The following is a 25,481-nucleotide window of genomic DNA, read 5'->3' on the forward strand; positions in this document are numbered from 1 at the left end:
GACTTACTTTATTTGAACCAAATGACCTTCCCATAAAAGAAAATGATGCAGAATTCTGTTTTCTTATCCACATAGTCCCAATGTTCCTTTACATGATCATACTATGCTTTATTTAAGTAGAAATGTTAGCATAAGTCTTATTGCTTTGCTTATTTTCTTCATCAGGTAAGATGCATTAAAGACAAAGTAAGAGGTATAGGGGTAAATATATATCTTATGATGACAACTATTTTGTTGTTAGTCCCAAAAGAAAGATCTGTAGTCTAACTATAATTTAATGATATATTTTTACTCATATTTATAAGTCAATCTCATGCAAAGAGGATTTTGGTGTTGACAAATTATTTTCAAATAATACCACTTTTTATTTAATTTGCCACGTTGTTCCTTTCCTTTCAGTTTTATTAGAGCACATCTTATACAGTCTGACAAATTTCTTAAATGGACCTCTTTAATTTTTTCTGGTTTCTATATAAAATTGAATTAATTAAAAATATTTTTTCTTATCTATTACTTTCATAGTTTAAAATTATATCAATACCTGAGTAATCAGTAATCAGTTTTATATTTTATAACAGTAAAACAGTATAAAACAGTAATCAGTTTTATATTTTATAACAAAACTGGAAAAGATTCCTAGTAGAAGATATTGTCATTTTTGACAATCAAGGGTGAAGAAAACATTGGGAAAAGTTTATGATGTGAGGCATCACTGATAATGCCATAAAATAAAAATGAACAGCAGAACTCATAACTGATATAAATTTCTTGACATAAAAACTAAGATTAAGGGGCCTGAGCAGTGGCACAGTGGTAAGGCATTTGCCTTGCATGCTGCTGACCTAGGATGGACCAAGGTTTGATCCCTTGGTCCTCATATGGTTCCCCAAGCCTTCCAAGAGCAACTTCTGAGTGTAGAGCTGATAGTAACACCTGGGCGTCACCAGGTATGGCCCAAAATCCAAACACAAAACCAAACAAAAAAAATCTAATTTTAAGCTTAAATCTGACATTTTAAAATATTTTCAACCACAAATGTGAAGTGACAAATCTAACATTCATAGACTAACACTTATTAGTAACAAGTCAGTAGATATTCAAAATATAATTCCTAATTATTAAAACAAATTTAGTAAATCAAACAACCCTTACATTTTGTTAAAGCTACCAGTTTCCATTAAACAGTTTCTTTTCCCAAAGCTTTATTATACTTGCCTGCAAAATTCTGTAAAAAATAATTTAAATATATATAACCAAAAGGCAATGATCAAAAGTTATGCATCAAAAGAAAGAAAAAAAAAAGAAAAGAAACAAAAAACAAAAAAAGAAAAAAAAGTTATGCATCAAAGACCACAGTTTGTAAAAGTTAAGGTGTATATTTAAGCATTTTCTACTTAAAATATGTATTTAATTCAATAATTACCTTACTGTGAATTATCTTATTTGTAATATTTATATATAAATTATTTAATTTATTTACATAAATACATTTATATATATTTATAATATATTCATGGTGCCAGAGCAGTGGCACAAGTGGTAGGGCTTTAGTCTTCATGCGCTGAGTTAGAATGAACCGCAGTTGGATCCTTCAGCAGCCCGTATGGTCCCCAAAGCCAGAAGCAATTCCTGAGCTAATAGCCAGAAGTAACCCCTGAGCATCACCAGGTCTGACCCAAACAACAATATATACATATATAACATAATCATAAAATTATATACGATGACTATATATTTATAATTATATATTTAATAGCAGCAACAAAGTAGAAATTATAAAGCTTATATATATTTAAAAATAATATTTAAAAACTATTACTAGGAGCCAAAGTGATAGTACAGCAGTAGGGTGTTTGCTGTGCACACAGCTGTCCCAGGAATGGACCTAGGTTTGATCTCAAGCATCCAATATGGCCCCTGATCCAGGAGAGATTTCTGAGTGCTTAGTGCTTAGAAGTAACCCCTGAGTGTCACTGGGTGTGGCCCCAAAACAAAACAAAACAAAAAACAAAACTATCCAGTATACTTCATATTGAGATGAATGGTTATTTTAATATTATGCATAACATATTACTGTCTTTAAATAATATTATCTTATATATAATAATATATATTAATAATTGTCTTTGAAGTTTGATATGCATGGAAATCTAAGAAGCAAATATGAAAGAAAAAACTTCTGTGAGCTCATTTCCCAGGAATAGCATTTTCAGAACTGGTTGCCTGATTCCATTATTTTAATATTTTTCAAATGCAGTAAACTAAGAAGCCAATTATAAAGATCAAATCATCTCTGAAATTGACATGTCAATGTTTTAAACCATTTTTCTTATTCCATTTAGTCCATTCCTTGGTTTGCCTATCGTAAAATTTTTAGTAGCTCCGAGAACTGTGATATAATAATGAAGTACTGGCCATTTTTAATTCTTTGAATTAAGGTGGTTTTCCTTTTATGTTATTAAAACTATATCATTATGAGATTAACCAATACATTATCTATAATTTATAGTAAAACATTTTTAAATATATGAATGCGACATTACTAATGTGGTTTTCTCTTTTTTTTCTTACCTACTTCTTTCCTAAACAGGTTCAAAGTGTAAGTATATCATTAATATTTTGTTCGAATTTTTATGTAATTTGAAAGAAAAACACTAAAAAGCATGCCCAGAATCAGTTATTTGTCTCTTTTTATATTTTCTGAAGGTGTGCACCTTTTAGTTTAAAATGTCTAGTGATTTTGTATATATACAAATGATTTGGTGTAATAAGTTTAAAACCAAGGGAAAATGTGAAAAAGAAAGCGTACTCTGTTACACTTTAAGCTCATTTTTTTTTAAATTTTAAAAATAAGCTATTTGGAGGCCGGAGTGATAGCACTGCGTTAGGGAGTTTGCCTTGCACGTGGGTGTACTAAGAGGGACCTTGGTTCAAATCCCTAGGCTTGCATATGATCCCCAAAAGCCAGGGTCAATTTCTGAGCACATAGCCAGGAGTAACCTGAGTGTTACCGGGTGTGGCTCAAAAAAAAAAAAAAAAAAAAAAAAACAAGAAAACAAAAAAGTTATTTCACTGAATCATCATGAATTACAGTTACAAAATTGTTCCTAATGTAATATTAGTCATATAATGTCCAACACAACTCAGGCAATGCATAATTACTGCTAACAATGTCCCTATCTTTCTTGCCTGTCTTATGGCAAACCTTTCTTTTTCTTTTTCTTTCTTTCTTTCTTTCTTTCTTTCTTTCTTTCTTTCTTTCTTTCTTTCTTTCTTTCTTTCTTTCTTTCTTTCTTTCTTTCTTTCTTTCTTTCTTTCTTTCTTTCTTTCTTTCTTTCTTTCTTTCTTTCTTTCTTTTTCTTTCTTTCTTTCTTTCTTTCTTTCTTTCTTTCTTTCTTTCTTTCTTTCTTTCTTTTTCTTTCTTTCTTTCTTTCTTTCACTTTTCTTTCCTTTACTTTTCTTTCTTTCTTTCTTTCTTTCTTTCTTTCCTTCTTTCTTTCTTTCTTTCCTTCCTTCTTTCTCTTTCCTTCTTTCTTTCTTTCTTTCTTTCTTTCCTTCTTTCTTTCTTTCTTTCCTTCTTTCTTTCTTTCTTTCTTTCTTTCTTTCTTTCTTTCTTTCTTTCTTTCTTTCTTTCTCTCTTTCTTTCTTCTCCTCTTCTCCTCCTCATCTTTTCCTCTCTCTTCCTCTTCCTTTTCTTCTTCCACTTCTTTCTTTTGCTTCTTCTATCTTTCTCCCTCTCTCTTTGTCTACCACTCACAATCTTTTTTTAAAGACATTGTGGTTTTCTGTATTGTTACTGAAGGAGTATCATATCATATCATATCATTAAATCTCCTTTCAGCACCCATACTCCTCCATTCTTTGTGCCATGGGTTGGTCCTCTTGGCCCTAGTAATTTTGAATATTATTATTATACTATTTTTAGTTATATCCCACAAATGAATGTGATCATTATATCTCCCTCTTTCCTCTATGGGAATGAATATTCACATATAAGGTATTAAAATACTAAGTTAGATTAATTCTACCTCAATAATTATAGACATCCTGAGAAATAAACATTCATCAATGAATAGATAGCTCAGTAGATTGAGCTCATAATTTCTATTCAGGAGACTCAAGTCTGATCCCTAGCACCATATACGATCTTCTGAGCACCGCAAGGAGTGACTGCTGAGCAATATGTTCAGAGTAGGCCCTGAAAACTATTTTATGTGACCCAAAAAATTAATACTACTATAAACAACAATAGTACTTTCACCAAATATCACTACTTATAATCTCTTTAAAATGTGAAATGTCTCAAATATTTTAAATAAGTTTTTCCTTAAAAAGTTTTTCCTAAAAGACAAGTAATAAAGTAAGACATATTCTCCATATGCCTTAAAGTCTAAACAAAATGCAAAAATAACGTCCAATCAGTCATAACATTATTGTACTTTGCTTTTCTGTAGTCTATTCATTTAGTTAATGACAGATATTTTAAAGTGATAATTTTTCAACTTAAAAATGTAGTGTAATGCAATTGATACCTGAAGAAAGTCAAAACTCACATAGGAAATAAGATAATGTCTTATTGTATTATTGATCTAAAAAGAAATAATGAAAATCTTCATGACTCTATTATTATTGGACTATCTCACAAGCATAATAACAAGTATATGGAATTTTATTGCTTTTCCTCAGTACTTCCCTATCACTAGAGTGGGACAAATAAAGCATAAGTGAGAAATAAGTCAATTGGATTAGTATTGAAGATGGGTACAATTTCATCTGGATACCATTTTTATCTGAATGAACAATCTAGCAAAATAGAAAACAATTATAAGTAAGATGTGATGTCAATTTATAGAAAGCATCTTTAAATGATGAAAATTTATAGCCTGTACTCAAAAACACTCAATTATACAATGAAATTGCAATACTTTTTATAAACTATTATATCTTAAATAAAATAAGAAAGCCATGTGGGAACAGTCTAGAAAATAATAGATTTTATATTTATGGTTTAAAAAAACTTCTGAAAAAAAACTACTTTGCTCTCAAGATCTCAGGCAGAAAGAAATTTCAATTTTTGGTGGACTCAGTCCCCTGTCAACATGCCACAGTTGTGCCTCTTGGTGTCTAAGGAAAAGAATAATATTGTATTCAACACAGCACCTATATATATATATACTACATCCCCTCATTAGCCTCTATGCTGACCAGAAATGTCAAATCCTTACATTCTTTCAAAGTTTTTGAGTCAAGCAGAGAATTACACATATATTATTCTATTCTGTCTTACTATTTTCATTCTCAGTCTTCTGTTTTCTATCTGTTCCTCTCACTCCCCCTAATTTGACAACAATATTTCAGGTTTTGTAGTTTCTTATCTCATCAGCTGTATGTTTTGCATCTTGCCTGTCAAGCAATATCTAATCATCATCAACACCAATCAATATTTCTTCTCTACCTGATTCAGTCTCCTCTGTTGACAATACCTCTGCTATCAGCACTTAAAGAATTTTCTCTTTGCTCATTTGCTATAACTTGTTCTTTTATAGGTGCTTTTAGAATGTCCGAAATTTAGTTCAGTGTTATGAATTGATTATTTCAAAAAGAAATGGAGCCCTTTGTTCTATGTCCAAATAGAAATTAAAAGTTTTTATTAAAAAAAAACGATGAATTACCTCCTTCTGCAGTACCAGTATCAATGACATAAACACTAATGTTAGATAGAATGGGAAAGAGATACAGAAATGATATCCTGAGGAATATCTTTTCAAACTATAATTCCCCTATTGGAATATGTATGTAAATATTTTTAATGTGGGTCCTTTCCCATAATTAAATTAATAGATAAAATGTAGGTTATTGATAAGCTTGTGATTTCTAATATGAGTTTTACAAAGCATCTTTACTTTACCAAAAGACGCCAAGCTGAGTGCACCAAGACAGCACGAATCCAATCTGCAATGCCCCCAGCTAAGCCAGCAGCGCCAGCTCCTGCACCAGTAGCTGCACCGATGCCGCCACCACCTCCTCCGGGTGCTCACCTCTATGAAGAACTTGGGGACAGCACGATGTAAGTAGACCTCTCAGGGATTTTGAAAAGTAGATGGGTTTTAATGGATGTGGTGCGGTAAGTATTTAATTTGAACCTGATATTGACATGCAATGTATTTACTGCCAATGTAGATTTAAAAAAATGAAATAAATAAAGGAAAATCATGCAGAGGTTGCCTTTTCAGAATCAGAATTCAATTATGATCTTATTATAATCTGTGGGAAATCAGGAGATTAAAAAAGCCACCTAAAATAGTAATTTGAGAATTGTTACCAAAGACAAACTCATACTTAGTAGCCAAATCCCTATTCTAAATTTGATCTTGATTTTCCAAATTATTATTACAATATATCTTAAAGCAGGATTAATATAAGTAAAGATTAAAATTGAAAATAATAGCCAGCCACTTAGAAAATATAGTTTTCATATTTCTCAAATATTTTGATAGTATTTTCTCCTTTGTATTTGGAATATCAGACTTTTATAAAGACTTTTTATAGTGTTAAATATCTTCAGAGTTGTTTTTACAATTAGCCTCGAGTCATACCTGATTTTTTGAGACATTTAACACTAATTTTTAATATTTATTATTTTTAACTTTGTATATATCTGTATATAATATGTAGGATAACCAAAATATAAAATGCTGATGATGACTAATTTTAAATATTTTTTACTACAATTAAATGAATTTGAGGGATTAAATATGTTATTGCACTATATATTAACTCAACCCTTACTAGTAAGAATAAAGCAAGCTTAACAGATCAAATTAGCTTAAAAATAAAAAAAAGCTTAAAGGTCAAATTTATCTTTTAATTAGAAATACTGTTGTTGAATATGTATCAATATTATTCCTCTAATTCAATTAATAAATATATAAAGTATTATTTGGACTCCTCTTTATGCTATAATTGAATTTAAAATTAACTTAAATTGGATGCTTGATAGTATTATAGAATAATAAAAAGATTCATGCTTTAGATTTATATTTTTCTTTTTTTATAAATTGCAACAACTGTTCCTGTCTTTCAGTTTTGGTGAATAGGAATTGAGCCAATATGATTTGATTCTCTATATGTTAACCACCTCTCTTCTTTGAAATATTTAAAAACTACAAAAGTGTTTACATAAAGTTAATTATTATCTAAAAATTGGTAAAATATAGATAAAAATTTTAAATTTATACCAAGTAGAAAAATTAAAACATCATCTAGAATCAATATGGTTGTGGTGATAATGTTCAAATAACAATACTTTTATTTTAAAATTATGCTAAATTTTCTTAACTTTTGTAATGTTAATAGTGTATATTTAAGTTGGTTTATATTGTGTCCATTTATTTAAATTTTATTTAACAAATGTTTTGATTTACTATGAGTACATTTTATAGGTATTCTAATAATAGGTTAATAGATAAATTACTACAAGTAAGATAAAGTACTAGATAAAGTACTACAAGAATAAGATAAGCTTTTCAAAGAAGGTAGTCATTTGACCAGTTGGTAAATTCCTAGATTTAATGTTATACAAAATTTATAGAATTTCTCTATTTACTTTATTAAAAAGTATTGATATTTTAATATTAATAAAGGTATAAAATATGTATACTTTTTTGCTATCATTGTGGATTATTTTTTACTTCTTACATAGGGGCAATTCTTCAATTTTTATTTTTAAATTCTGTTTTAGGTTTGCAGTCATCTATTTAACAGAGATTGAATTTTTCCTATCTATAAGAGAGAGGACCATAATTACATGTTGATGGAACAATCAAACTAATGCCATTTGAATTAATCTAAACTTAGTTGCAGTATCATCCTTAAAAAATACAAAAGCAATATGTATATATGTATTTTCTGTTTTGGATTTATATACACTATTTAAAACAAGTTCCTATTGTATTTTCATAACCATAGCAAATTAACTATAGTTAAAACTTCTCTTTTCTATCACATGTTTTCTCTTTCTCACCTGTGGATACATAGGCAAGAGTAAGTAAAACTCATTTTAATACAAGGTCATTGAAAAATGCATAAACTATTTTTAAATAATGTCTTATTCTAGATAGTAATTAACTGTTCTGTTTTACTACCAAGCAAATTGTCTTTAAAAAGAAATAAGAAAATATAACTTCTATGCCTCATAGAAGTTTTTATAAATAAAAATTTTGATATAATATCCTGAGCTTAATTCAAGCTAATGTTCACTGATAATGCCTGTATCAACAAGCAAGAATTTATATTTTTCTTGTTCTGTATTTGATATCAATGTTGATAGATACATATAAATTAAAATTATATGGTATCACATTTTTAGTACTTGATAATAAAAGCATAGCAACTCTGGCCAATAAGAAACATTTTTTATGTTAAGGTGAGTTTCTTTAAATGACCTTTTGAGATCAGGAAAAGAGGTCACTGTCAGTTTAATACAAATAATCTAGTTTTTCTGAATTATTCTGGTGGGTCTAATACCTTAAAGCCACCTATAAAAATTCTCTCTTGCAGTTTTTCTCTTTGTCAAATGACATATTAACAATTTTCATTTCACATAAGATTCCATTCTTCATCTAATTTTTAACGAGTCTATTTAACTTTTCCTCAAAATATTCTTTTTTTAATTTCATTTTTGTGTTTTTAATGGCTGTTTTAAGAATAAAATTGATCTAGTATTCTGATCTTGAGAGCATTTTAATGAAACTACTAAAAATCACAAGTTAACATCCTTGTAGGGAAAAAGTCAGTGTGTTCGTAAGTCATTCATTTGTCCTTTTTACTTTATCAATTGTATTTATTATCTGTAGGTAGACACTATGACCTTTTCCATGTCTAAGGAATTCTCTAGAATTTTCAATTCTATATTGTAACAAAACTTGTTTTCTTAAATAAATATATACTTTTGGTTTCTGGGCCATAATCTGTGACACTCAAGGGTTACTGCTGGCTATGCCCTCAGAAATTGCTCCTGGCTTGAGGGACCATCTGGGATGCCTGGGGATCAAACCAGGGCCTGTCCTAGGTCAGCCATGTGCAAGGCAAATGCCCTACCGCTGTGCCACTGCTCTGGCCCCACTTAAATAAAATTTAGACTAAAATTTGATCATTATATTTAAAAAACAACCCCATTTTATTTGTATAATATAGAATTTTAAATAAGCATAGAATAAATCAAAAATATTATCTTTCAAGATTATTTTCTAACCCCATATTTATAATAAACTTAATTTATGAATTTGTGAATTTAAATTCATACAATCCTTACCTGTCTGCTAAGGAAATTTCATTCTCTTATGCAGAATAAGATAAAATCTATAGTAATATTAAACATTGAATAGTTATACATAACTTGTAAGAAAACTAAAAAATTACATGAGAGATTTATTTAATACATTTATTTAAAAGAATACAGCTAAGACTAAAACAGGCAGTTTCAGGCATACTCAACCAAGACATAGGCTATAAAATCATATTTCAAAGTGCATATTTGCAAAGGGAAAACTGAGATCTATAAATAAGAATATTGGCATGATGTTCTCAGTATTAAATACTGTGAAAAATTAAGTGAACACATAGACACATTTTAAAAATAAGATTTAAATTTATCATGTTCTTCATAGCTCTCAAGCTTTTTCGTTTCTATCTTTTTTGATAACAGGAACATGGATTAATGTCTTGGTTAAGTAGATTAAGTTATTGGCCCTTTGTTATCTGATGTAGTTATGAGTACCCTAAAAACAACATCCTTCAAGTGAAAACTGTGTCGCAATCTGTTTCCTTACATTTCATTATCTTCTTTTCTTTCAAGTCTTTTCCTTCTCTACCATTTCCAACAAAGCAGGGGAGATAAGTCAGTCTCAGAAGACAGGAAACACCAGCACACAGCGATGCCTTTTTCTCCTAATACCATTGAGACACACAATCGGGCTCTTATAGATGGATCACTTAAGAACGACCAGTCCAAGTCTACAAGAAACTTCTCACTGTTCTCTGATGAGGACACCTTGAGTAGCCAAAACACCCTTTATAATGAAAGTATAGACTTAAGGACTGTAAATTTGGAGTTTTCACCAAGAACTGATGCTGTAGATTCATTTTTATCGAAAACAAAAGCCAAGAATGACTCCCAAAGGGGCCCAAGGGGCACTGTAAAGAAGATGTGGAATCAATCCATATGCTTCCCTGGGAAATCCAGGTGGGAGTTTCCAAACAGATCAGATAATATAGATCTGGAGCAATGGGAAAACAAGAAGCAGGAACTAGAACATGAAAGTACTGGAAACTATTCTAACGAAGGAGGTAGCTGCAATTCTTTATTTACAACTGATGAGATTACTTTAACAGAGAAAGAGGTAGTAAGTCAAAGTGATTCAATGAATTTGCGAGAATCCGAGCAGTTGAAATCTCTGTCTTCAGGTTCTACGTTTTCTTCTTCTTGGTCTCATTCTTCATTCTCTACCCTACCAACTGTTTCAAGAACTGTGGATCTCAAGTCACAATCTAAGATCATCGTTTCTCCTTCTGATTGTTCCTTGGAACTTTCCCCTTCAGTGTCTTGCATTTTAAATTCTCCACTCCAAAGAAAAGAGGTACCAACTCATATGTTGACTATTGAACATGAAAGGAACATTTTTGAAAACATTCCCCATCCACCAAACATATATTCTTCTCCTCCCTCCCCTCCTTGTTCTCCTCCACCACCTCCTTCACCACTTACTCCTCTAGCTCTTTCTTCTTTTCCTCTTTCTTGTCCTTCTCCATCACCACCTTCTTTTCCTCCTCCTCTTCCTCCTCCTCCTTTTCACCCACTTTCTATTCCTCCTCCTCCCACTACTTCTCCTCCTGCAATCCCCACTCTTCGTCCACCACCTCCTCCACTTCCTCCTCCATTGATTCCTTCAACTTCTGTTCCATCCATTAAGTTAGTCTGTACACCAGTTGTTAAACACACGGCCAGCATGACACCTAACAAAGAAATGGAGTCTTCTATGCTGCAACTGTCATCCTCAACATCTGCTTACAATACAGAACAAAAAAGACCAAAAGGCATCCTCAAACATATTAAAAACCTCCCAGAACTTGAAAAGTCAGTAGCTAATATGTACAGTCAAATAGAAAAAAATTTTCCATCCAAACAGAGTTCAAAACTGCGAACTAGTTACCCTTCCGAATTAACAAATATGGAAATGACAGCTCAACAAAATCGGGACAGTTTACAAAAAATTGTGGAAGGAAATGAAAACCAATCTCACAGCCAATCTACTTCACTGTAATTTTGCTTTTTTTCTATTTTAATCGAAAAACTCATTTAATGGTCATAATCTTCAAATGGAGGAAAATTTGAACATTGAAGAAGATTCTGTTCTTTTAACCTAAGCTCAGTATGATGATTTTTTCCCTTATTTTTTAACTTAAAAGATTAACTTCATCATTCCTAACTCATATTATAGATTTATCTTACTTTTCTTAACTTCGAAGTAGCATTATTTGCCTACATTTATTTAAAAAGTAAGTAATTTTAGTCTGTCTATTAATGGGAATATATGGGCATTCAACAAATCAATGACATGTTCATAATGTTAATGCATTAACTTTATATTTGCTATTTGATTATAGTTTTTCATGAATACTACAGGAAAAAATGTCGACTGCTAAAGATAAGCTAAAATTTGAGCTTGTTATTTTTTTACTTTATGTATTTTATATAATAAATACTAGCAAATTGAAATGTTTTGTATCTAGAGGGAAAGGGCAGATTTAATGGTATTTCCAAATAAATCTCAGGTGCTAAAAGAGATGTAGTCATCTGTATTCTTATACAAACATCATTTACTTCGGCTTACTTTTATCGTACGAGTATGATTATACATTTGACATATTTATTTTATCCAATGGATGTTTTTTTCTATTTATTTTCAGTGTGCATTCTCTTCCCTTCTTTTTATCTAAAATAAATCTTGAGTTGTTAACTTTTGTAAGACATTTCATTGTTCCCACAATTTTTAAAGTGCCATTTAATTTGCTTTGTCACATTATATCTTTATTTTACAATAAAGTGTATTAGTTTATTATAAGATACTCTCAAAATACATAGCTCAGCTTTTTAAATATACTTAATCATTTGTATCACAATAAGATTAAATATCAAGAAGGTATCACATTGAACAAAGTGGTTCATTTGCAATATAAAATATTCTTATTCCTGGGAATTTAAGAATAGTTTAGCATTTGCATAACTTCCAGTTACTTTCAATTACTGCAATTAAATAATTCAAATTTAGCATGTAATATACAGTATTTGAGTAAAAATTATGAAGCAGTATAATTTATGAACTGTTATAAAGACTACAGAGACATAATTTTTGGTAATAAAGTTAAACATTTATGAGACTGAAGAATATATTTGTTGTATTGATATTTGTAGTTTAGAGTGTAACTTTTTACAATTTTAACGACATCAGCTAATGTATCTTCTACTTTATATAATCTTAATGGAAACTTCACTCTTATGTTTCCTCACCTAACATTTGAAATACATTTTATTTACTGGAAATATCGATTTTAAGAATAATTAGAATTATTCGGTTTACAGTGTAATTTTATCTGGCTAAAGAGAGAAAAAATAATAACAAAATATTAACAATGTCTTGTTTGATCATAACCATCACAAGTATGTTAATAAACATGAAGTACCTACAAATGAACATTTTAAAGTTTATTCAGATTTATATTAGTATTTATACAAGGATTAGGTTTGGCATCTTTAACTTACAATCAATTTTTTGAAAAGCTATAAATCTTATTATTTTTATTAACAACTCAGCTTCTGATTCTTTTTATCCAAATCAAGAGTTATTTCTTTCTTGGGGTTCTTGAACCTGATTTTTTTTCTCTCTTGAAAAACTTCAGTTGGAGTTTTTGTTGGCAGCTGGTCATATGCATGAGAAATTGTGCTATTTGGCGGATTCTAAAAAGGTATTATTCACAATATGTGTAAGCTTTTAATGTGAATGTATATGTTTATAAAATTTTTCCTCTCTATTTCTTGGAAATAAAAAGCAATCTCTTGCTAATGCCTTAAAACTCCTTATGAATATAAATGATAAATAATGGCCAAAGAGGTACAAGTTGCAAATAAGAATTTTACGTAAGACATTTTAGTCTCAGCATCTAATTAAATTGTAATTTCCCATATATTTTTTTTATAATATAGTTGTCTCTTGGTATTTGTTGTTTTGATCCTCATCAGAATATGTTGATAAACTTCTATGTCTTATTGTATGTTGTGCAAAATCTACTTTACACTTTAAATTTATCCCTAGACTATAGAGATGCATAAAACAATGTAAAATGCTATGGAAATAAATGTTATAGTGTACACTTTAAGGAATAATAGCAAGATAACATACAGTCACAGTACTGTAAAAGCCTAAGATGCGTATTTTAAACTTACACTTGGTTGAATTGGTTTCTTAAATTTACTGGTGCAGAACCTCTGATTACAGTTATATAAGTTGTTTCTATTTCAATTTAAAGTTTACATTGACTAATATTTGGCTTTCAATAGTATTAAATTCCAAGAATTTAGCTTTACACCTCTTTATACATGGAACTTTTACTATTCCAGACATCCCAATACTAAAGTAGCCTTTTACAGGTAATGAAAGTATATGATTTTTACATAATATCTGAACCTGTTGTAAAAATATACATAGTATTTAATGCCACATTAAGTAATCTATACCTTTGTTGTAAAAGTCATTCAGAATATCTTTATTTGTAACCTATATTTTTAAGTATAAGCCAAAATATATTATATTTCAATTGAGTCTAGATATTTTCTTTGCATTTATTATTTTAAATTAATACATAGAAATCATTAGACACACTCTTTAAGAGTATGTAAAAGCTAGCATGTTATATTTACTGTAAATACAAGTGAATCATATTTCACATAATTGATGCAAAATAAATAATACATATCAGAAATAAAATACATATAGTCTGCAGAGTATATTAATGTTTACAGTAAGAATATATGGAAAGGTATACTACATGAAAAAGGAATAAATTAATTTTTACTTGTTATAAATGACTTTTTACCTCCAAGTTAAGCCAAATGATAAAAATAAAGGCAGAAAGGTTAATATAATTTATTATCATGTATTGATATATACAGCTGATTGATATACAATATTTTAAAAATATTGTCTATTTAATAATAAATGCCACAATATGGCATATATTACAGATGAATATGTAATAAGTATTTTAAAATATAAACTTTTGGGAAAACATTTTTATTAGGTCTGATTCAATCACTATCATTAAAACCTAAAATTGAGCTTTTTCCACTTTATGTCTGAAAAGCAGAAATGTAAAATTTCAAAATGACTTAAAGAGTAATAAGGTATAGTTTAATTCTAAGTGTCCTAGGTGGATTATATTCTATTGACAACATCATAAAATTTTGCAAAATTCAATAAGAATTATTGCATTAATAAATCCTGAAAAGTATTTAGTAATAATTGTCTGGCTATTAGTCATTTCATATGACAGTGACTTATTTAGAGATAATTTTATATAATTTGGCTTACATTATAAAAGCCTAATCAATTAAGGATATTTTATTCAAAATGTTTTCTATTGGACTTTAGAAAGTTTGTACACACCCATTTATTGCATATACTCATTGTATTTACTTACTAATATCATCCAGCAAGTCCAATAACACTTGTTACATATTTTAGATAAATCGTTTAGTTAGCAGTAAATAGAATATTCATGATTACTGGCATTCAACTTGGAAAGCATTTGAAAGATCTTTTTTCTTAAGTAAAAATCATAAACTATGTATTTTACTAAGATATTATTACTAAAATTGCTTTCTCAAATTTTAAAGAACATTCTTGACTTGAATTTTATTTTCTGTGTAATTCTAAAATGTTTAATAAAGATTTCTTCATTTCTGCCTTTCAGGAGAGGTTATACATCAGAGGTAAGGGCTTCATAGTGTCATATCAGATTAACTAGAAAAATGTTTGTGCTTAGGCACAATTAATACACATTCCTTTTAAAATTATATAATTTTCTTTATTTCAACAATACTTTATGCTAATTATTCTCTATTTATCAAATATTTATTTTGAAGTTTAAGACTCTCAAGGTTAACAAAGATCATTTCAGTAATATTTTCTTAAATTAGCATTATTAAATATAATATACCTCATCCAATTAATTTTTCTAACACTATAAAAGTAATTTAAAAACTCTACAGTAGTCATATTTTTCCCCTTAATTCCAGTTTAAGATTCCTTTTTATCACATTGAAATACAATCGCTTATAGCATTAACAATACTAAAACTCTTGAAAGCTCGGACTTTTCTATTCAATTGTCATTCTACAGAAAATATATTTGGCTAAACATTACTTACAATAAAAAAAAAGTTTTAACTATGGCTTCATATTCAAGATGAAATGAGCATACAAACCAATTGTGGATTACTTAGATTGTGTAACTCCTGAATTACTTGGAAATAAAGATAAAATATTTTAGTAATTACTGGTATCAGGTCTAACTATAATAACTGACATGCTGAATTATATTACTTCTTAATGCAATTTCTTGACTATTTATATGAGCAATCATGCTAAGATTAACAACTGTGTTATTCAAAGTCTACCTTTATGTCTCTAGATCCATATTCTCTTGGTATTTGAAATATTTGGTTCACTGATGAATTACTGACCACCTTCTACTTCTTATTTTCAGGTTTGCTTAATATAGTAATTTTTCTAGAAAAAGTTGGCAATCCCGAATATTAATTGTATATCTTGTTTTTATGTGTTAAAATATAATGATGAAAAAAGACCAATCAACATTCTATCCCCTTTAAATGATAATAAACTATTAGGAGAAAGGGAATAATTTCCCTGCAGTATCAGATGAAGAAAACATTGTCCAAAACAAAAATAAAATGCTTAATTTATTTATCATTATGATTATAATATATTAAAAGGATATCAACATTATGGTAAAATTATTACTGGGGAGAATATTTTAAAAGGGATGATAATTAAGTTAAAAATATATAATTGCTTTGTATGCTCTACCTTTTCCAAATTAACCTTATTACATTTCATGCGATTGAGACAAACAAAAATTTGTGATTTAAAACAGATTTTAACTTAAAAGATAATTTAGTAAAATTTAGTGTTTGTAGAACCACAAGTCTTTGTTAATATGGCCCACAATTAAAAATATTTTATTGAATTAATTAAATTTTATTTTAATCATAAAATGATACTATTAAATAAAAATTTTTATCTGAAATAATTAGTAAAATAATTTTTGTAGTTATTATATGCCTAAAATTATAACCCCAAATTAACTAGTTTTAATACAGTATCTTTTATTCTTTCCTCTTAATCATAATCTCTCTTTTCAATCTGTATTATTTTCTAAAGCTCTTTCTATTTTAATTTCTATTGGCAGCAACAACAACTGCTGAGGCCTTCTCTCCTAAAACCTGAGGTATCAACTTCTTTTCTATTCAATTTCAATGGGTCTTCATTATCTTTTATGTGACTTCTAGGACTATTTTACATGAGAACAGAATGGTTGGCTTTTACCTGGCATAATTTTACAAGAAAGTGGTTGAAAATTAAAATAAAAATGAAAGCAAGCAATTTATGTTAGCTTCCTATCCCTCTCTCTATAAGGAAAAAGGAAGCTGATTTAAATCAGTAAATATAGAAGTATATAATTGATATTATATGGTTAGATGAATTATTAGAATATGTGCAAATGCTACCAGGTAGCCAAAAGTTTTATCATGCTAAAACTCAGATGTTTCCTTTATCATATAATAACCCTGACATTTATTTTGTTTGAGTTGTTTTGCTTTAGTAATATTTTAATGCACATGTATTATGTATTGTGTTGTATTTAACACATTTTGATATAAAGTGAACATTATAATTATATATTCATAAAGATTCTTATTGTCCATTGATTAGCACACATATTGTCTCACATATATATACTATAGAAAAATATTTGAGAACATTTATTATAAAACTTCAATTATGCTATTATAGACAATTCTATATTTTATATTATATTTATAGACTAGTGAATGCAATTAAGGATAACATACCGATTCTCCCTATTTCTACCCCTTGAAATTACTTTATCTACTCTGTTTCTATGAATTTGTTTTTTTTCACTCTCTACAAATACTTCATGATTCTCAGTTGTGTCTACTTACAATAAATTTATCTTCTGAGTTTATCAATATTATCAAAATGGCAAATGTTTTCTTACTAAATTACTAATTATTGCTTAGAGACAATATAATATTTAATGTGTTTAACTGTAGATATGATTACAGCTACTATTTTTTTCTAGCATTCAAGAGTCAACATTTTATTGTTATATGAGTTTACATAAATATAAAGTACAGAATACTTTTATTTGCACTGATTATCTTTGCATATCTCTCTGTATGCAGATTATTATTTTATGTTTTAATATTGTCTCTACCTCAAGGTTCTAGATAATTTGCTATTACAAAGAATGTATTTCATTGCAGAATTATACAGGGTTATATTATTTAGAGGAGACTAAATTGAATGTCTATAAGTCTACGTTATGAGGTTATGTATGACTATGTATGAGATTCCCAGGCTTTCTCGTCTCTGCTCAAAATTCAGTTTTTTTATTAATTTTTTTTGTTTTTTGTTATATACCATGCAGTACTTAGTATTCTGGCCCTTTGCACTTAGGAGGTACTCTTGATGGTGTACCAGGGACCATATGGGATACTAGGGATCAAACCCAGGTTGGCTAAGCATCCTACCTTCTATACATCTCTGGCTCCTGATCTTTATATTTTAACCTTAGCAATTCTTATTGGCAAACTGAAGACATTTTGCTTCAATACTGATTCCTTTGCAATTAATTCACAAATCCCTTAAAAATTGCAGAATTATTGTGTCGGTAGACTAGAGGTATTTAAAACATATGTAGAAATTAAAAGTAATATGGCAATATAACCTTAAATAGAAGCATCTGAGAAGGACTATTGAGGCTTTGGTTGAGGAGACTCTATGGTTCCTGATACAATACTAGCCAGAAAAGACCATGACTGCTTTGAGGGGCAGTGTAGCCAACTAACATGCAGATATAACAAAGTCAATATGATTTTTTTTTTATTTTTGGACCACACCCGGTGATGCTCAGGGGTATCTCGTGGCTATGCACTCAGAAATTGCTCCTGGCTTGGGAGAGAAGATGAGATGCCTAGGGATTGAACTGCAGTCTGTCCTAGGTCAGCCACATGCAAGGCAAACACCCTACTGCTGTGCAATTGCTCTACCCCCGACAATGTGATTTTTTTCTCTCCATACCCCAATGTAATTTTTAATAGAATATTTACTGATTAAAATTCTGGCAAGAGCCAGAGCGATAGCACAGTGGTAAGGCGTTTGCCTTGCATGCAGCCAACACAGAACAGACCCCAGTTTGAATTCTGACATCCCATATGGTCCTCTGAGCCTGCTAGGAGCAACTTCTGAGTGCAGAGCTAGGATTAACCCCTGAGTGCCACTCTGTGTGACCTTCTTCCCAAAATTCTGGCATCAAATTTAGTTACTTATACTTATGTTTGTAAAAAATAAAAAATAAAAAAGGCACAACTAAAGGTGATTGACCACATCCATTATGCAGTTAAAAATTTCCAGATTTTCATTTTTATATTCATGTCCTCAAATATGATTTTATGATACAACTCAGTATTACCCCACATCAGCAAGATCATTATTACAAATAATAGTTTCTTTTAACAATAAATGACAGAACAATTCAACTATGAATACCTATAATTTTTCCACATTCTGGTTTCTTCAATGCAAAGAAAAATTAGGCTAACTGATTAGGTTAAATTTTTCAGTAAAAATTACTAAAGTGCTAAAGTAGAATCTAACAGAAATGTAATGAAATTAAAATGTAAAGTTATGAAATACTGGTTTTATATGCGTATTTCAGTAAGAACATCTTTCCATAAAACTGTATGATATTGTCATTATTTAAGTGGAAGTTTGAAAGGTCCTCAGATCTGACAAATGTTTTCTAAAACAAATATTTAAATCTAGAATTATTATTCATTTAAAATCTAGGTATTTTAGCTCTTTTAATAAGATTGAGGTATATTATACACATGTAATTTAATCATGATAACTTATTATCAGCCAATAGTTTCATAAAATTATGGTAAATTACAGTTCTCAAAGTGGTCGAAAACTTATCAACAAGATGAAAAAATGCTGTAGGCGAAAAGATAATTTTATTTACTCAAGATAAAATTTCCAATATTTTAAGTTAAAAGAGTGAAATGTTAACTTTCCATTGATAAATTCAAATGTTCAAGAGGAACTGATAATTATTTAAAATAATTAACCATTATAGAAATTATGTTATCCTCTCAAATCTAATAACAATTCTTATTTCATATAAGTAGAAAGAACTTCAATATATTTAACCAAGATTTTTAATTTAAGTTATTTGGGAAGAAGTGTTTTATGTTTCATTTAATTCTAGGTCTGGAAATTTGATTCAGCTGAAAGAAATGTGATGAGAATTTATTTTCAAATACAATTTCTCTTTTTGAACAATAGGAGTTATCCATGGAGTCTGGAATTGATCCTGGCCAGGAATATGGACAAGATTATTACAATTATGAACATGGGTACATCTTCAGATTTCTTCTACAGCATCTTAATATTTTTACATAATAACAATTTATTTTCACATTACTAATGCAGTCATTTGTTTCATGAATTTTCTTTCATGTTTTATTTTTTAAATGAGCAATATGTTTAGATTTTGTGTCACAAATTTAACCATTCTTATATTGTATTCTATCATGATGTTCTGTATTTTATTCACTATTACTCTAATAATTGCTGAAATTACTAAAGTATCTTAAATTGGAAAATAGAAATCAATCATATTTGCTCAATTCCTGAATGCATCATTTAATTCAAAATCAGGTGTTTAACATTTTACTTCACTAGTTAACCTCAAGATATATTTAAAATTTCAGAAGAAAAATAAATCTAGGTATAAATATTCCAAAGTCACTTTACACATGTGATATACTGAGTTTTCAAAGACATAGTAAAGGAATCTCTGTGAAGTCTACAAAAAATTAGATTTAAAACAGATTGTTGACATCCAGCTAAAATCTAACTTCTCCATATAATTAAGTGTATGTCTTTTCCAATCATGCTTGTCTCTCCAAAAACCTAAATCTAAAGTAATTTAATTCTTTTTATTATTGTTACAGGGTATCATTATGCCAAAAATATTTGGTCATCAGGTTGTATTTCTCATCTTCTGTCTGCCTCCTTTATAATTAGCGTATAAGAAGCATATTGTAAAATGTATGTTGATTGAACGATGAAGAAAAAGGAAAAAAAAGTGGTGTGTCATAGTAGATCTGTCTAGGCCACATGTAAAAATGTCTAAAAGTGTGAGTTTCTGTTATAGGTATGAAATGCCTCAATATGGAAGTCGCCGTCGTTTGTTACCACCAGCTGGACAAGAGGAGTATGGTGAAGTAGTTGGTGAAGCTGAGGAAGAATATGAAGAGGAAGAGGTATTCATATAAATTTTCTCATAAAATAAATATTCTAAAAATGATGTTCTAATTTTATTTGGATAGTCTAGTAAAATTTGAATAAGAATGTATTTATATAGTAATTATTTTTCATTATTTTAATAATGTATTTAATATATGCATAATTATATTTTATAATTTTATTATTATACTGCTAAAAATCTGAGCTAAATTTAGAATAAAGCTAAATTTTCTAAAAATTGTAAATACTGTTCCATAAGAAAATATTATAAAAAAATACGTAATTTTCTTAACTATATCTTGTCCCAGCATTGTCTAAAATGTCAAAAATAAGCATAAAGTCTAGCCTTTATCTTTAAATTCTCTGATAAAATAAAATATTAGCAACCTTATAATAGAATTATGTAATCCATGAATTATGAAAGCCATTTATAAAATGTAATTAACAAATAGTGCCAGCAATATATATATATACATATATATATACATATATATATATACATATATATATACACTTGAAACACTCCTAAAAATAGAGAATAAACTTTAGTTTAGCATTATTCTGCTTGGTCTGAAATAAAGGACAAATAATAATTACCTGATAAACTTTTTTTTAATTGAATACTCAAAACTACTAATTAGATAAAAGTTGGGAAATTGATGAAGTAATGATCATTTATTTCCTTTTCAAATTAAACCTTAAAATAAGATTTATGAGAGAATGTTTGCTTTTGGATTATAATAGAAATAGAAGGTAAAATAACTTAAGTTTTGATCATCTATGGTATATAGGCAGTGGACATAAACATTAAGGAATTGTGTGATTTTTGTCAGACCAGTTATAAAACGAGTATGGCGCTTCACTCTTGCATATTGACTCCTGTAGAAAGGATTCAATGCTAACTGTAACCAAACTGACCCTTCAATTGCATTTTCATAATTTTCAGGAAGAGGCAAAGAAAATTAAAAAGCCCAAAGTCGAAGTTAGAGAGCCTAGTGAGGAGGAAGTAGTTGTTACTATTGAAAAACCACCAGTGCCCGAGCCTACCTATACAACATGGAAGCGAGCCAGAATATTCCCAATGATTTTTAAGAAAGTTAGGGGACTAGCAGAGAGAAGAGGCATCAGAGACCTGGAGGATGAGGAGTGGCAGAGGCGCCTTGAAGAAGAAGATAAAGATTACTTGAGACTCACTCTAGATCAAGAAGAAGCTACTGAAAGCACCATTGAATCAGAGGAGGAATCCAGTGATTACACAGAATACAGTGAAGAGGAGTCTGAGTTCAGTGAGTCTGAGACTACAGAAGAGGAATCCGAGTCAGAGACACCTTCTGAGGAGGAAGAAAGTTCTACCCCAGAGTCTGAAGAATCGGAATCCACAGAGTCAGAAGGAGAAAAGGCAAGGAAAAACATTTTCCTTGCAAGAAGAAGGCCTGTTGTTGAAGAGGTTAAGGAAGTCAAGGGAAGAAAAGAAGAGTTACCTGAGGAGCCAGAAGAAGAACCAATGGTAGAAGAACACCCAGAAGAAGAAGGGGAGGAGAGTGAATTTACCCCCATGGAAGAACCAACAGAACTGGAATCTCAAGGTGTCACTGAGGAAGGCAGTGTAGAATCATCTGTATTGGACAGAGTTGTGGAAAGTGAGGAGGAATCTGGCAGTAGTAGCAGTAGTAGTGAGAGTCTGTCTGGAGGTCCATGGGGCTTTCAGGTGCCAGAATACGACACAGGCAAGGAGACAGACCCAAAGAAGCCTCCAGGAGCAAGCTCTGAAGGTTACAACACAGCACTTTAAGAAGGATCACAGTAGGTGGGAGTTTTGCAGTGCGGAGTGCTTTTGTGTGCAGTGGCCTCTGTGTGTTCTCTTAAATCACCAAGGGAAGGATTGGGCTTGATTTTTGTTCAGATTTAAGATTAGAAGTCTGCCAGGAAAGTGAATATATATGCTCTCTTAAATTCATTATTTTTTGCTCTCTTAAATTTTTAATGCGTTCAAATTTGTCTGGGAAAAAACAGACTAATATCCCCTATATCTGTGAATCAAAATAAATATAGTAATTCACTCAGTATGTAGTTTCTTTTAATGCAGCACAAAATTATGTGTTATTTATGATGCTCTAACTTAGTAGCTAGGGTTGTGTGATTGTATAGGGTGGTTTTCATATCATTGTTATAGATTAGTCCCTCAGATAATTGAACTAATGAGCCCTCTAAAAGCCTACCTTTGCATATATGTACATTTTAACTGGCAATTTTTATCAAAATATAAGTTATATTATAATTTATAAATATCAAAACATGTTCAGATAGATAGGTAACTTGCAATTTCAAATATTATTTTCTTTAAATAGTTTAAATAAATTTATCGTTTTTTATTGTGGATGTGTTTAAATTTTGAAAAATATATATATCTTAACTTTTACAGTTTTTTTGGGTAAGTAAATATAGGATCTTTATAAATCTGAAAGTCAAATAGATAGGGCAATGAATTGGTGGTTCACATATCTGACTATGTTATACTGATTTGCACATTGAATAATCATTTGGAGAGAACTCTCAGCAATGCTCATGAGATTAGGGTCCATTCCTGCAATATGTAATAATGGATTAAGAAGGTTGAACCTTTGGGCAAAGGCGTGAGATGCAGTAGAACCAACATTGCTAGAGCTTCAAATCAGTTATCATCAAAGGCACACTTGATGACATTCAGCAACCAAACAATATTCGGGGTTGAATTTAGGACCTCACTCACAAATGGAATGTTTTCTAAATCTTTAATCTATTACCTAGGCCATAAATAACCTAATAATATTTTATTGAAATCATTTCTCTTGCCATTTTTAATGTGAATTTGAGAAAGTTAAAAAGGTTTTTGAAAAGGGCCATTATATTCAATTCGCTAATTTATAGAAAAAGTGTAACAATTTTCTTTTTTTTTTTTTTTTTTTTTTTTTTTTTTTTTTTTTTTTTTTTTGGTTTTTGGGCCACACCCGGTAACGCTCAGGGGTTACTCCTGGCTATGCGCTCAGAAGTCGCTCCTGGCTTGGGGGACCATATGGGACGCCAGGGGATCGAACCGCGGTCCGTCTCCTAGGCTAGCGCAGATAAGGCAGGCACCTTACCTCCAGCGCCACCGCCCGGCCCCAAAGTGTAACAATTTTCAGTCTTGTGTATCACCTAATAAATTATTCAGTTAGTAAGATCTATTTTCTTTTTTAATTAATATATATTTAAATTTATGAACAAGACTGCATATTGCAAGTGAATAAAAGCATTTGATTACATAAAATAATTTTATAATAATTGGCAATTAAGTATAAAATAAACATGTTCTTAGAAATTCTTTAGAACAGAAGACATGAACATATAAGTATGAATAGAGTATATGAATGTTTTGCATTCCCTTCAACTTTCTTGAAAAACATGACAACTACTAATGAACTAGAACTTTACAAATATGCTTTTCTTCATGTAAATCAGACATTTTCTCTAAAAAAAAAAACCACAGTACTACCTTAAATTTTTTTTCTAATTCTATACTTTCTGCAGACATTATTAAGAAACCAAATGAAAAATTGGTAGGAAAGAAACTAATATTAACAGTTTCTTTATATGTGTCTTACATTTATATCTGATAACTATATCAGAGAATTTGCATTTCACAAAAACTGTAATCTTTATGTTAATTTCTGTAATAATGATTTAACTTTCTTTTGTTTTTCCTTTTTTGACAGTGGGCCAGAAAAAGAATGATCAAGCTAGTTGTTGATCGAGAGTATAAAACGAGCTCAGCTGGAGAAGACAGTGCTCCTGAATGTCAGAGAAACCGTTTTCACAATCCGAATATCAATGGCAATATCTATATTGCACAGAATGGTACTGTGGTGAGGACCCATCATTCCTGCCTCACCGATAACTTGAAAATGTCTTCCTCTGTCCGATTCGGGAGGCACTTTAAGAAACTAGACAAGTTGGCCGTCCCCCATGAGGAGTATGTGCCCCTAAACACATTATCAAAGGGGCCATTTGCTACAGAGAAAATGAACAGAAGACCAACTCTTGTTACATTTGCCCCTTGTCCAGTGAGTACTGACAGTCCAATAATAAAGCCATCAGGGAATAGGCTGAAAAGCACAGTGGAACTGGAGTCTGTGAATGACGATAAGAATATTAAAGAGTCTTTGGAGTTTCACAATGACCGCACACAATCAGATGATGAAGAACTTTGGATGGGCCCATGGAACAATCTCCATATACCAATGACAAAGTTATGATCAGACTTTTTAAGACATATTTTAATTTTTACTTCAGTTTTTAATAGACTTGGCTTTTTATTGTCACTGAGAAATCAAATTTATATCATGCTCACAGCTAAAACTTTGAAGATGCTTTAAAGTTTAAAAAAGATTTGCACTCACATTTGTATCCATTAATCGTTCCTCCCCCCCCAATTCTATTCATGTAGATTCTCAATGCACTAAGTAACATATCATCATTTAGATATTTTGTTGGGTTTTTTTTTTTCATTTTAATAAACAAGAAAATCTTTACTAAGTAACCATTTATATTTTGTTTTGAACATATTATTCTTTATTTCTACTTCTACAGAATATTTTTGCCACATGTAATTTTACGTTTCATTAAAAATGGGAAAATTTATAATAAAAGGTTTTACAGGTAATGGGTTTATACAGTTGCTATCTATATTGTCCTAATTTTTTAGAAAAATGAACATACTTCAAAGTGAAGTAAATGTGGGACTCTACTGTACATCATTTAGAATCATAAGCCT

At 29.9% G+C, this 25,481-nt stretch overlaps 1 protein-coding gene across 1 annotated transcript in view; it reads left to right on the forward strand.

Moving 5' to 3' along the window:
* Positions 1-25,046, forward strand: part of PCDH15 (protocadherin related 15) — a 1,226,762-nt gene extending 1,201,716 nt beyond the window's left edge. Inside the window, exons 33-40 of the mRNA XM_049790532.1 lie at positions 2,591-2,599; positions 5,915-6,067; positions 12,958-13,023; positions 15,028-15,046; positions 16,545-16,583; positions 19,727-19,797; positions 20,601-20,709; positions 24,424-25,046. Coding sequence (XP_049646489.1) covers positions 2,591-2,599; positions 5,915-6,067; positions 12,958-13,023; positions 15,028-15,046; positions 16,545-16,583; positions 19,727-19,797; positions 20,601-20,709; positions 24,424-24,963 — 1,006 coding nt within the window. The 3' untranslated portion in view covers positions 24,964-25,046. The remainder of the gene's footprint in view (positions 1-2,590; positions 2,600-5,914; positions 6,068-12,957; positions 13,024-15,027; positions 15,047-16,544; positions 16,584-19,726; positions 19,798-20,600; positions 20,710-24,423) is intronic.
* The last annotated feature ends 435 nt before the right edge of the window (positions 25,047-25,481 follow it).

This window comes from Suncus etruscus, chromosome 17 (assembly GCF_024139225.1).
Source record: "Suncus etruscus isolate mSunEtr1 chromosome 17, mSunEtr1.pri.cur, whole genome shotgun sequence".
Lineage (NCBI taxonomy): Eukaryota > Metazoa > Chordata > Mammalia > Eulipotyphla > Soricidae > Suncus > Suncus etruscus.